General features: G+C 47.1%; 1 protein-coding gene across 2 annotated transcripts in view; it reads right to left on the minus strand.

Moving 5' to 3' along the window:
* Positions 1–9,543: 9,543 nt before the first annotated feature.
* Morc2 (MORC family CW-type zinc finger 2) overlaps positions 9,544–14,667 on the minus strand; it is a 57,891-nt gene continuing 52,767 nt past the window's right edge. For both annotated transcript variants that reach the window (XM_048343308.1, XM_048343307.1), the window contains 3 exons: positions 12,054–12,242; positions 9,937–10,615; positions 9,544–9,895 (listed from right to left, as the gene is read on the minus strand). In XM_048343308.1, coding sequence (XP_048199265.1) covers positions 10,547–10,615; positions 12,054–12,242 — 258 coding nt within the window. In that variant the 3' untranslated portion in view covers positions 9,544–9,895; positions 9,937–10,546. The remainder of the gene's footprint in view (positions 9,896–9,936; positions 10,616–12,053; positions 12,243–14,667) is intronic.

Here is a 14,667-nt window from a genome sequence, read left to right on the forward strand (position 1 = left end):
TCTGCTGGGTTGTCTGCAACTTTCTGTATAGACTGGTTAAAGAAGCTTAACCTAAGGCCTGACTTTAGTGGAATCTCCTAATATTTTCCTGGTTGCTTTTAAGTACACTGGTTTTTGCAGGCTAGCACCCCACTGGTTTAGGCAGTGGCCCTTGGGTTAATTTACCAGAGCAACAACTTTTATGAATCAGATATTTCCAATAAGGCTAGGATTTTCTAGGCAGACATAGAATGATTGGCCTGTAACCATTTCTCACAAGTGACGTCTCGATCCTTGTACACCTGTTAGCACTGTCGTTTTTATATGCCTCTTCCTTTAATCTATCCTGCCTCATTTAGCAAAAATGTTTCTGGTCCCTTGATCTTTTTTTTTTTTTTTTTTTGGCCAGTCCTGGGCCTTGGACTCCGGGCCTGAGCACTGTCCCTGGCTTCTTCCCGCTCAAGGCTAGCACTCCGCCACTTGAGCCACAGCGCCGCTTCTGGCCGTTTTCTGTATATGTGGTGCTGGGGAATCGAACCTAGGGCCTCGTGTATCCGAGGCAGGCACTCTTGCCACTAGGCTATATCCCCAGCCCTGGTCCCTTGATCTTAAAGGGGAGCTTCTGGGTAAAGATCATCCACCTTCTGTAACTTCTTCAGGCTGACTCAGGGGTGATGACCTACCTAGACAGAAACCTATAACTTTAGTCTACTTTACCAAAGGGTTGCCAGGATCAGATGTCCATTAGGAGCTTTACTCCAAAGTGGAAATTACATACAACAATTAACTTTTAACAACTGCACAACCTTTTTGGACTATATTCTGCTTTGTAAAAGCATTTTCCTGGCTGGCTAGGGAAACTGATCTCTGATGGCCTAACAAGGCCTAAATTACCTTTGCAGGCCTTAGACAGATCTTGATAAGGATACAATCTCAGGTCCACAAGCTTCCTTTCCTGAACAGATATGCCAGCTCAAAATTCACTCAGAGCTTTGAGCGGATGCAGAGGGTTGGGATTTTAAACTATCCCCCCATTTGGCAACCTGAGCTTTTGACTACCCACTATCACAGGTGACTGGCAAGTTCCTGCCCAGTTACTTAGTAAAAAGCCTTTAAAAAAAATCAAGAATGGGAAGTGAAACTTGTCCTAAATGTTTGGCATTAGAAAGGCATGCTTACAAACTATTATCCTATGACCTCCTGTCTCTGATTAACTTTTGAAGGGCCCAAGCACAAGTGACTCTAGGATCTGACACCATCTCTGCCATCCAAACAGTGGCTTGCTGCCTCTGGATGCTCCATCACTTGTCCCAGAAGTGTCTTTTCCATGCTGGGATAAATGCACCTTTTGCATTTCCCTTGGTCAGTTGCTGGTTTTGAACCCAGGGCCTGAGCGCTGTCCCTCAGCTCTCCAGCTCAAGGCTAGCACTCTGCCAATTTGAGTCCCAACACAACTCACAGCTCTGTTCCCAGAACTCTACTGGCCAAGTAGAGATGAAGACTCTCACAGGGACCTTTCTCTGCCCAGGCTGGCTTCGAACCGCAGATTTCAGATCATGAGTCTGTACATAAGGCCACTTGACTCCAATTAAAGCATCAAGGTAGTCAACACAGAAGTAACTTTTAAGCATGATCTTACATGGAACTTACTAAACTTGTAATAATCATCTGTCCTTTTCTGTGGGCCTGCTGGACACTGTTACAGAAACCTCTAGGCAGGGCTGGGGATATGGCCTAGTGGCAAGAGTGCTTGCCTCGTATACATGAGGCCCTGGGTTCAATTCCCCAGCACCACATATACAGAAAATGGCCAGAAGGGGCGCTGTAGCTCAAGTGGCAGAGTGCTAGCCTTGAGCAAAAAGAAGCCACGGACAGTGCTCAGGCCCTGAGTCCAAGCCCCAGGACTGGCCAAAAACAAAACAAAACAAAACAAAAAAACTCTAGGCAATTAAACAATCATCTTGGTAGCCCTAATTTTTCTTTTACCCAATTTGAAACAAACATTTAGGACAAGTTTCACTTCCCAGTCTTGATTTTTAGAGGCTTTTATTAACCTCTGCTTTAACATTTACGCTTTAGCTTTCAATTGCATTTGAAGACCTCTGAAACCTAGGGACACTGGGTTCAGCACATTGCCTCGGGGTGGCTCGTTTTAAAAGGGCCATTTTTTTTTTCAGTCTGAGTTACTGCCTAGAAAACCTTAAACTCAAATGACAATTTTTCCTTAATGCAAGAATTACAAGCACCCAAATTACAAACACAAGAATCCAGACTTAGCACCTTTGCTTTTTTTTTCCCCCAAAATACATCCAAATTGCAAAATAGCATAAAAATCAAATTACATCATACAGATAAACCTTGTAACCCTCTTTTGAAAAGTTTTTTTCAATTTTTAACATCCAAAGGGATAGTTTTAGATGCCAATTAAATCATTTATTTTTACCATCAGGTTTCCAGTATTCATCTGCAAGGAAAAGATACAGGACAAAGAAAGGCCTCCATTGGCCTGTCCTACAGACCGAAATCCCCATCCTACTCCTTGTGGCTTGACGGTCGTCTTGGTGCCAGCTTACTCTTTCCCCCCACGCGTGGACTTGTTTAGCTGCACCTTTGCCAGTTCACTCCTCACTCCTGAGGACAGGCACAGGCCCGTCCTAGGTTTTTCCTGTCCTATTCTATTGATCTCTGACCGAGAAGCCCAAAACACTTTTTAACAGTGATAATCAAACCTTTCTATCCAAATTTCTGACATTTAGTCCCAAATTTTAACAGTGGAGGGAGACAAATTTCAAGTTCCCAATGCCTTTTTAAAAAAAAAAAAGCCAGATAGCTTATTACAGTGCAAACAGCCGTATGCATTAAGATACCAGATTTTTAAGTATAAATTAAAGAAATCTTTTATAGTTTCTCTTTAAACAATGCAATAATCCTTTAAAACATTTGGTAACACCCAAACTTGATGGCCTTTTTGGAGTTTAAACTTAAACTCACACTTTTTTTTTTAACATCATGGCTGACAGTTTTAATCTTGAACATGTTCATATTCACACAAGCACACACACACATATACACATACACTCGTGCCAACGTTCTTAAAGCATGCAAAATAAATATCGGCCCTTCATTTGCCAGTGGCAAAAGTATTTTTGCCAATCTTACTTTTGCAGATGACTGAGATTTAAGACAAAACTTTTAACAAATGACTTTAGCATTCTCCAGCCTCATTTACCAGGGCTTGCTTGTATTAGCAAGGCATTTTGGCACGCCTAATACTTTTATGCTGAAGAAAGCTGGGGTCCCCCCCCCCCGCGAGCAAAACTCAGCCCACCCAGTACTTGTCTCTAGTCTTAGCCCAATTTTGACTAGAGCATTTAAAATTTCAATTTACCTTTTGAATACCTTCAGTTGGGGAAGAAGGTGGTTACCTGAAGCTGATCTCCTAGCCCATCAGGTGGCCTGTCTTTTGCCAATTTAGGCAGGAGCACTTTACAATTTCAATTTATTCTGAGACTAAGATTGGCCAGCTGTTTGGACTAGGTCCTCAGCTGCTTGCACCCTCCCAACTGCCTTCCTTGCAGAAGGGGACATAGCATATAGCAGGCTCTGATTCCCCCCCCACATAGATTCCAAATGAACACCAAAAACATGGGAAACAAAGATCTATATTTAAAACTGGTACCAATTCTACTAACAGAACAAGATAGCACAAGGCAAAACAGAGAAACAGAATCTTACCTCCCTGATTGGATGGCATGTCCAGCGTTGACGAGCTGGTCACCAGGATGATGGAAAGACCAGGGGGCCCTGAAATGTTTCAGGGTGTGCCTTCCCTGTGGAGATTTCCATCCCTCGGCAGTCAGCGCCCCCAAGGCCACCTGCCAGTGGCTTCAAGGAACCCAGATGCCCAGCTCGGCACTGGGAAGAGACAAACTAACCCACAAAAATAGGACAGTAACAGACAACACCAAAAGTGGCTGCAAGATGTTATAAAATAAGCCAGGCTGTTGCCACCAGCCAGGTCTATAAGAACGGACACTGACAAACATGAATACCGTGCTTTGAGACCAAGAAAGTCCAAGAGAGAGGACTTAAAGAGACAGGTGGAGCTCACAGACAGACACCCAGGTGGGACTCAAACCCACACTTTGGGGGACAACATCAAGTCTCTGTTCCAATGGAGTACCCAGGAGGGGGCTAAGGTGTCCCTTGCCCGCCTCAGCCTCTGACAGCAATACTGCATCCAGTTTCTCTCCTTGAGGCACTCAGGCGGAACTCCACAAAAGAAAACAGACACAGGTGGAGTTCCACAAACAGGTAGAGCTTCACAAAGCAACCAGAAAAAGGAGGAGAGAGAGAGAGAGGAGAGGAGAGGAAGGAAGGAGGAGAGAACGGAGGGAAGAAAGGGGGGGGGATATGGCTCAAATGGTAGAGCCCAGAGTTCAAATCCTAAACATTGGAAAGGTGCTCTACTATCATAAGAACTAAAGCAATACAAACTGAATCCACAATGAGATGCCAATCCACACGATCAGACTGGTAAAAGATTGCCAATCTAGCAATATTAAATGTTGGCAAAGAAGTAGGAAGTAGATGGTTATACAAGAGGCCAGCAACTACTAGTTTGCAAAGTAACATTAGTAAAGTGACAACGGGAATGAGCTATAACTCCGCTAATTATAATTCTGCTTTTATAATTCAAAGTCTTACATGCATGCAACAGGAGACAAGCTTGCTCACAGCCAAGCTGTAATAACAAAAGGTAGCTACATACCCAGCAAAAGTGGCTCACACCTGTAAGCTTTGCTACTTACAAGGCTGAGAGGCTAAGACTGGGAAGGTCAAGGTTTGAGGCCAGCCTGGGCAGAAAAGTTGTGAGATTCCCTCCTCAAAGGAGAGCTGGGTACAATGACCAGTGCCTGTTATCCTTACTATAACAGGAAGTCTAAGAGAAGTGTATTCAGGCCTAAGCATATCACCTGGCAGGAAGCAAGACCCTATCTCAAAAAATAAGCAGCACAAAAATGGCTGGAGGCATGGCTCAGTGGGAAGAGTGCCCACTTGGCAAGCATGAAGTCCTGAGTTCAAACTCCAGTACTGAAGAAGAAAAAAAAAGGAAAAAGAAAACACAGGTGTTAAGTATAATTCTCTTTTCATAATGGTGTAAAATACGCTACCTACATTCAATAGCAGGTGACTTTCTGGAACATACTGTTGAAAGGCTAAAACAAACTGCAATGTAGTAAATAATCTCGTCTGTCCATCTAAATTGGATAACAGGCAAAGCCAAATGGCAATAAACACAAATCCAAGTCTTTAAAGTGTAACAAAGCACAGAAAAGATTCAAGATGGTAGTGATTTCTGAGCAGAGGGGGATGGTAGCCAGGAAACTATGTTATCCCTACTCTAAAATACTTAATATGGAAAACATTGCCACTACTAGTGTCTGGTAAAAATAGCTGTTGAAAGCAGCAGCTTTAAGGAAAACACTATATATAACTTGAGGTGGGATTTGTTGTTTTGACAGGGTTTGGCTAGCTCTGCCTGGCCCTCCGGCTTGCTAGGATTGCAGAAGTGAACTATGATAGGCTATGAAGGCCACAACCCTCATTTTATTGTGCGTCTGCTGCCCCCTAGTGACCAACTCAGAGCTATGGTGAATCCCAGAAGACACAAGGGAACTTTTAACCCTTCAAAGTCCATTTTACTCAAACCAGGCCAATACCCCTGCTCAACCCTCACAAGTGATTTCCCTTCACATTAGGAACAGCACCTAGATAATTAGTCACATTCTTTCAGAGATTCCCTCAAGGAAGAATTTGCAATTAAGCTCTTACACTGGCAAATTTACAAATTGTCTCTTTAAAAGTTAAAATAAAAAACCTTCAAGTGTAGTGACAGGGAAAAGTATTCCATCACAATAGTGATAAAACTCATAGATATGAATTTAATCAAAGTTATACAAGCTGTATAAGGAAATTAAAACGTTTATTGACTGGGTCAGAACCTTTATGGAGAAATTATAAAATACCACTGGAGAACATGAAAGAAAGAAATCTTAAGCAAATGAAGAGGCATTTCATCGTCTCTCAAGAATTTTAATATCATAGAAACGTCAATCCTCCAAAAATACTAAAAAATTTTATGTAGTCGTAATTTAAATCCCAATAGAAGCATTTTTTTTTTTTTGGCCAGTCCTGGGCCTTGGACTCAGGGCCTGAGCACTGTCCCTGGCTTCTTTTTGCTCAAGGCTAGCACTCTGCCACCTGAGCCACAGCGCCGCTTCTGGACATTTTCTATATATGTGGTGCTGGGGAATCGAACCTATAGGGCCTCGTGTATCCGAGGCAGGCACTCTTACCACTAGGCTATATCCCCAGCCCCCAACAGAAGCATTTTTAACGGCTGAGGTGGGACAGAATTTTTGCAAAGTGATTTAAAATTTCATGAGACTAAATTCTAATGTTTTTTCCCCACGCCGGCACCAGAGCTGGGCCTCAGGGCCGGCGCGCGCACTGGGCTTTCCCGCCCGACCAGGTGAGCCTCGCCGTCAGCCCGGCGCGCGTCCTTGTGAACTGGAGTTTCACGAAGCTTTCTTTCCAAGTCCTCCACCTTGCAGAAACAAGGTCGCGGGGCCGGAAGGGCCCCCCCCCCACACCAAGCTCCCTGCGGATCCGCACCCCGAGCGCGTGGCGGCCCCGGGGCGGTCCACGCGGCCTCAGGGACGACGCCGCTCGGCTCCGTTGGCCCGCACCGCCCGCCTCGCGCGCCGGCCCCGCTCAGGTGCCCCGGGCGGAGCCGTTGGGCGGCCGGGTGTCGGCCCCGTAGGCCTCCGGAGCTGCGGCTGGCCGGGCGAGAGGCGCCTGAGGTTCCCACGCAGGCGATGGTTGCGCCTCGGAGCCCCGTGATTCGCCCCCTCGCCCGCCCAGGGACGGAGCTGGGTGAGAAAGCCGGGAGGGCGAAGGACTTCCAAGGATTCTGGGAGCAGCGCCCGGAAGCGGGGTGTCTGCGCTCGCCCATCCCACGCCCGCGCCCCCCTCGGCCCCGCAGCGCGCCAGGGCCCAAGCCGCGCCTGCAGCGGGGGGAAAGCACCCGAAGGCCGGCCAGACGCCGATCGTGCGCGGAACGGAGGTCGAGGCCGGAGGCTCCAGGCCCGCAGCTTCGGGACTCTCCGGCTGAACAAGCCGGGAGCCTTCCAACCCTTGTTCTACTTTAGAGGAGGAACGGAGGGGCTCATCGTTAGTGATGCCGGTTGGGCCTGGCACATGGCAGTTTTCTGAATAAAAATGGCAAGACTAGCCAGGCACCGGCGGCTGCAGTCGTCCTCAGGAGACTGAGGTCTGAGTATCGCGATTCGAGGCCAACCTGAGCAGCAAAGTCCATGAGACTCAACTCCAGTTACCCCCAAGACAGCAGTGGAGGTGTGCCTCAAGTGGTAGTGTTCCTTGAGCAAAACTGCTCAGGGATAACCCCCAGACCCTGAGTTCAAGCCCAGGACTGACACAAAACAAACTGGAGATCCGAAGGCGTATTTTCTTGGAGTTCTGCCTTCTGGGCCGAAGCTGGCTGTGCAGCTACCCTGAGCACCAAGCACAACGTGGCCATTTCACAGGGAGCCTCGGGCCCCACCAACAATGGAAAGAACACTGCAGTGGAAACCTCAGAAAGTTCCAGGCACCTTGGTAACTATCAATGACTCCCTTAAAACTTGGCTCAGTTGCACAATGACCTTCCAACCGGGTCAAGTAGCCACTGGAGGCAGAGTACCCAGGTCAGCCCTTCTATGTAAGTAGGAAAAGCTGGGAGCTCTATGGGGCTTGCCTTGTTGGTTCTTATTGCTGTGCACTCCTGGCTAACACTGTCTGAATCCAATTCAGGAAAGGAAACTGGACCCAACAGGGAAAAGCCTCGAAACCAAAAGGCAGTATTCCTCAAAGAGGGAACCAGAAATGTTTACTCTCAAATCCTTGCCTCCCTGTAGTAAATTAAAATGCCATGCCCTTGTCCTCTGAACGGCAGGAGACAGCACTTACTCCAAGCTGGAGTTGTTACCTACGTCCCTGGGTTAATTAAGGGCAAAGATACGACACTTTCCTATGGGGATATATTACCCTTTGTTTTACCATCTGATTTACAAAGGGCACGGTAACCCGAGAGTTGGAAACGCATACAGCCCTGTACCCGAAAACACAACTGGCTAGTGAAGTTAAGCTCAATTCCATCTGACTCATAAGTCCATCACTTCTCACATTAGCAAACTGTTGAAAGAGACGTAATTACAATACTGGTAAGTGAAGGGGTGGCCATGTGGTCTGTAGAAGCTGGAAGGCAGTTGGGGAATGTAGCTTCAAATGGTTAGTGCACCCACTGACAGCAGCCTCCCCTTCTGGAATCTACCCTCTATACAGGTGTAAGTTAATGAAAACACAGCATCTTTCAAAATGGTTCAAAACCCAAATGTTTATCACTCCGGAGAACTGTTAAATGACAATATATCAAAAACAATGACATTCCCTGTGGTGGTTCAGAATAAAGACGACCCATATAAATCACTTCGAAACAGGCTTTTAGATAGACTCGGTAGAATAGGTGGAAACAGAACAGGGTGTGTGTGCATGTGCTCAGGATGGATATGTCCTCCATAGTCCAGCCGTGTAGTGTTTGGATTCTTACCATGCAGTGTGCTGCTTCCCTCCCAGATGGCCCAGCCCATCTCTGCCCTCCCACATCATCAGACCGCTCCATGCTGGCTGGCCATGGAGACACACGCATTGCATTTTGTCTTCCTATCCAGAACACCAGGAGCTCTGCCTGGTAAAAAAGCTGCAGAGGTCAGAACACACACCTCCAGAGTGAAGTTAAAACGTGGCAAGCTCAGTCTTTCCCTTTCTATAGATGTTTTAGGAGGATGCAACTGAAATGAGATGGGAAAGGTCTTGAACACCATTAAAGTCACGGTACAGAGAATAGAAGAGGAAGGTTCTAGATTTCAGAGAACACAGTTTGAGAGTCTCATGGAGAGTTTATATAGTATTGCATTTTGATGACATGTATGTAAGTAAAAAAAAATTGAATATTTTTACTTCAACCCTCCAGTAAAAATGCAGGATCAACTTCCTTTCAGATGGAAACAGGTTTGGGGACAAAAGTGGCCCACAAACTCACTGCCTGAGGGTCAACTGAGAGCTGGGTAAGTGGGTATAGCCAGTTCAAGAAATCTCAGGTGCTTCAAATGTTCCAGAGGCGGGATTGCTTCTGAGCAGCCTTCTCTTGGGGGCATGGTGTAAGGCAGCCCAGGACCTACCCGTCACAGGTGCTTCCAGCACACGTGGGAAAGGACATCAGATTCCATGCTGGCTGGGCTCCCTTGCATTGCTTCCCTGTCTTCTGGAGACCTCACTAGGCAGCAGGATGCCCCTGCTGACTTGGGGTAGGTAATGTCCAAGAGAGTGAGTCACTGGTACAAGGTCATAGTTAACGTCTTGAGGCCCCAGATAAGGAGTTGAGGGGAATGGAACCAGAGTTCTTTCAATGTTCATTAGAGAATACTCAGCAGCTCTTTCTGACCCTGAGAAGTTGTCTGAAGGACACAGCTTCTGGGGCTGTGACTGGGCAGGGAGGGAAAGCCAAGTGTGCTTGCTGCAGAGATGCCTCTTAAGTCCCTGAAGTAAGAGGTTCCCTGGTCCCCTCCTTTTAGTGTTCCATGGGGCACAAGAGACAGAGAAGCAGCAGGAACAAGTACCACTGAGGCAACCATGGATGGAGGCCTCCTCCCCGGGAGGGCTCCTTCATACTCCTGCACCTTCCCTGAGGAATCGATCCTTTGGAGTCAACACCTGGAGTGCTATTCAGGCCAGAGGACTGACCCATAGGAGCAGCTGCTCCTCAACCTTGATGCACACTACCAAGGCAGGAAACCTGGCAGCCTATGGCTGAGGAATCGCTCCCCCAAAGAAAACTTAGGTGGTACATGGGGAGGTTGAACAGCAAAGATCTTTCTTCCCCAAACTAAATACCACAACCACTTGGGTCAACTGCAGACGAATACATCTGACAAGAGGAGCTAGGAGGGGAGTCCCCTTGGATGCTGAGCCTGCTCTGACCACTGGCCCCGGGGACCTCACAGCTCTGGAGGACTCTCGCCCACCTGCATCTCCCAGATTCCATTTTCAGTCCCCTGGAAGAGAAATCACTGTCATCCCTGGAGCTTCTCCAACTTTACCCTGGCACTAGCCTCACCACAACTGAGGAGCCAGGAGCCGGAGTGGCTCAGGCTCAGCCAGCCAGTGTGGCAAAAGTAGGAAGGTTTTCCATCCTGTGCCTGAGTCACAGGCACAAAATGTATGGTCTCATGGCAGGCGCAGCATCGTCTCTTTGTAAAAAATAAATATTTATAAACTTAGGGAGGAAGATTCAAAGAAGAGGGTCTTTTCCTCCAAAAGCACACATGTCCTATGTAAGTCAAAACAAGTTATCAGTCCAGCAGCTCAGGAAGGTACCCTCCTGAGGAGCTGCTGTATGGAAGGGCGGGGGGGGGGGGGGGGGGGCGGATCCCTGGCTCCCGGCCTCTCAGTCCCCCTTGGTGATGAGGTCTTCAATGTAGGCATCCAGCTCATCATCTGTGTTGATGTCTATGTCCTGGAACAGAGCATGGTGGGGGGGTTAGCTGGAGCCACAAAGTGAGGAGTGGTTCCTGGGGCTGAGGCCAGGGTCCCCTTTCATTCCCTTCATTCCATCTGTCATTCCTATCTTTTTCTATCTGGTATTAGGATTTGAACTTGGGGCCAATTTTAGACATACTCCCAGCCCTTTCAATACTTTGTTCATTTTACAGAATGAATCTTGTGTTTTTGCTTGGAAACAGCCTCAGACTACAACCCCTCTACTTATCCTGGCTGGGATGAGAGGCATGTACCATCATATCTGGCTTACTGGTTGAGATGAGATCTCATGTTCCTGGGCTGACCTTGAACCAAAATTCTCTCATTCTCCTCTGGGATTTCAGACAAGAACCACATGTTTGCCACCTTCCTGTTTGCTTTTTTCCTTTTGGCCAGTCCTGGGGCTTGAACACAGGGCCTGGGCACTGTCTTGAACATTTTGGGTCAAGGCTAGCACTCTCTCCCTCTAGCCACAGCTCCACTTCCAGCTTTTTGCTGGACTTCCAGACTTTCTTGCTGGCTTTAAAGAGGACCCTCAGATCTCAGCCTCCTGAGTAGCTAGGATTACAAGTGAGTCATGGCACCTAGCATGACCTGTCTTGATCACCTAATGCCCATAATTTTCTCGTAGGATATCCAGGCTTCTTGCTCCTGCCCTGCCTCTACCACCAACCTCCCATTTACTTCCCTCAGATAATGTGGGAACTTTATTACTGGATTCCCTTGTTCTAAACCGCATGCCCCCACCCAGTGTGTCTTATACTGAAAAGTATGGCACCCCACATTTTCCCAGTGATTTGCTGTTCTCAGGATCAAATCCCACTTTCATACCAGCCTGCCCCTCCTGCAATAATCAGCTTCCAGTCCCAGCTCAAATATCTCCTCAGATGCCACCCAAATGACCCTAGTCAAGCAGCCAACCCTGGCATTTGGTCTCTTATTTGTTACTTCATGGCACCACCATTAGTAACTCTGACTCATCCATCCCATCATACTACGAGGCTGCGAGAGCTGGGACTTGCTCTGCCCTGTCTCCCTCTCCCAGGACCCCAGGAACAGACGCAGAACAGGCACCCCATGTTCACTGCCTGGAGTACCCTAAGGGGCCCCTTCCCACTTCCAGACTACGCAGTTCCACCCCAGACATCATCTGGAAAAGCAAGAACTTTATGGTTTGGAAGATGCTCAAATCAGGCTGTACATGGGAGTGTCCAAACAAGGGACAGAGATGGGTTCGGTGGCTCTGGAGGGGAAGGCCCACCTCAAGCCCTCTGGTCAGGATGCTGTGCAGCCAGGGTTGGAAGCAGAGATTCTTATGGGTAGACAGAGTCCTGTGAGAAGGCGGTAGGAGGTGCCAGGCCCCCTGCCTGAGAGACCAAGTGGTCCAGCTGCAATGGAAGGGCTGCCTGGCTCACCTCCTGCACCTTTTGCAGCAAAGCCACAATGTTGGTCCTCAACTTCTGCAGCTTCTCCTCTGTCTCACGAAGCTTCCTCTCAGAGGTGCGCAGACTCTCCTCAGAGGCCTTGGCCCGGGAGTCGGCACGGCTTTGATAGGAATTGCACAGATTCTGGAGCCCTGCTTCATACTGCTTGAAGTATTCTTTCTGTGGAAGGAAGCCAGGTGGAAGGAAGCATGAGTTCACAGGACCCAGGGGAGAGACCTTAGCACTATCTTACACGGCTGCCACTTTAGTGTACAGTGTCTTGAAGATAGCCACAGATGTGTTTTCCTTCTGCTGTTTTTATATTCTGAGGAAATTATAGATTGACAAGCAGCTATTCAATATTTTTTGTTGAGAATGTAATTTTTATGCTTTATACAACATAACGGGGGATTATGAAAAATGGGAAAATTAAGTCTATATGAAAAATGGGAAAATTAAGTCTAGTTAATAAAGACATTTTTTAGGGTTGACACTGTCTTCTACTCTGTCTCATGCAGTACTGTAACTATAAGGATAGAATAACAGAAGGCCCAATATTCCTGTAGGTAGCAATCAGAGGTCCCAACTAATACACACCTGATTTAAGGTTAACAGAAGAGGAAAATGCAACAGAAGAATCAAACTGAAAGAATCACTCAGAATCCTTTCTACAAGGAATGAAATCAGAGCAGTCAACTCTTCTGCTGTCTAAGGCCACGTGAAGTGCCATGCCAAGCTGGCTAGAATGACCAAAATGCACAAGAAGGGGAAGAAGAGGTGGCTTCAATGAGCTCACAGTGGCAGCTAGGAGTGTGGTGACAGCACATGGCCTCACCTCTCAGCACATGTCCTGCCAGAACATATATGAATGCAGACTGTCTCCAATAAGAAAGCTCTACAGGGGCTGGGAATATGGCCTAGTGGTAAAATGCTCGCCTCGTATACATGAAGCCCTGGGTTCGATTTCTCAGCACCACATATATAGAAAAGAGCCGGAAGTGGTGCTGTGGCTCAAGTGGCAGAGTGCTAGCCTTGAGCAAAAAGAAGCCAGGGACAGTGCTCAGGCCGAGTCCACGCCCCAGGACTGGCAACAATAACAAAACAAAAGAAAGCTCTACAGCAACCACTCTATTGGACAATATAAATTCTTTCATCTGGGGGAGCCTTTCCAGAAAGAAAACGCAGGGAACAGACGAGCTACTGTTAACCCTGACTATCTTGAGATAAAAGCTAGCAGACTGATGAGTTTCAAATCTAATCTTTTGTGAATACAAGCCATCGACAATCCAAGATGTGATCTTCTAAGGGAAACATTCTGAGGGTCTGGCAGCATAAATGCATCAGTAAGTTTATAATAGGGTATTTATTGTTCAATCAGACTCCATTGTGGCCAAGATAAACGACATCAGCATATCTGGTTCACCTCTGTAGTTTTTGAGATGCTTTCAGGATTTCCCTAATTCTTTTATGGCTGAGAGAAGCATCACAGTCTGTAACCCTTCCCCTTCTATCTCAGTGCCAACGAGGCATGAGCTGTAGTTCTGGTAATCCCAATTTACTCTCCATGAGGTCCAGGAAAACCAAGAATGCAATATAAACTTGAGTGGCATTTCCCACATGCAGCTCCATCATTTCTAAGTACTTAGGGTGGCGGCCACTCAGGAGTCCTTGGGGGCCCAAGGGTGAGCACCACTGTCCCCCTGAAATCAGCACTGCCACTGCCCAGAGTCAGCTCAAAATCACAATGCCCCTACATGCCAGCCCATGCCTGGCCAGAAGCCTACATCCAATTTTTTTTTTTCTAAATATTTAATGTATTTGCAGGGCCTCTGGAAGGCTTTGTGAAACTCCTGGTCTGGCATAACAGGAAAAAGAACTAGCATTCACAGACTGATAAGGTCATATGAATTTAGCAGAATCAAGTCCCTGACCCACCCCCACAGCCCCACCCTCTCCAATTTAAAAGCTAGAATGGTTTTAGACATTACAACAATCAGAAGTTCAATGATGCATGCTGAAATTCTATTTCTCTGTACAAAATAAGCTGCTATTATTTAGAGACTCAGACTCACTTTGACTTTGTTTTGGACTGACCAGTCAGGTTCACTGAGTTCCTGCTGTATCCAGGCTTTGCACTGAGTTTGGCAACAATGTTAAGCCAAAAGCAACAAATATGACTGACAAGATACCAGCCAGACCCAGCTGTCCTGTCAGCTGCTTGTTGTCCTGAGATCTGCCCAGAGCACCCACAGCCTAAACAAGGGCAAAAGCTGAAGCCTCCAGTTTTGTGTGCAAGAACTGTCACAGGCTCCTCAAGCACTTTACCCTCTCATGCACAGTGACAGCAAGACGGCATTGTGGCAAGAATCAGACCTGTGCGAAGAAGTGCCTGAGTTTCTTCAACCCCTATCATTTCATTTTTGAAAGTAGAAAAGCGAAAAGCCCCTATTTTTCTCTCTTGCAAACTATCAAGCAGCACTCAGCTACCACAGGAGGCTCCACATTCTGGAAACTAATCCAAACTCTACTGGAATCTTCCTCCCTTCCCTAGGAAATCTTACCAAAGAAGTATCCCTCATCAGAAGGATGAGGCTGAGCTCCTGAC

Source organism: Perognathus longimembris, chromosome 3 (assembly GCF_023159225.1).
Source record: "Perognathus longimembris pacificus isolate PPM17 chromosome 3, ASM2315922v1, whole genome shotgun sequence".
NCBI lineage: Eukaryota > Metazoa > Chordata > Mammalia > Rodentia > Heteromyidae > Perognathus > Perognathus longimembris.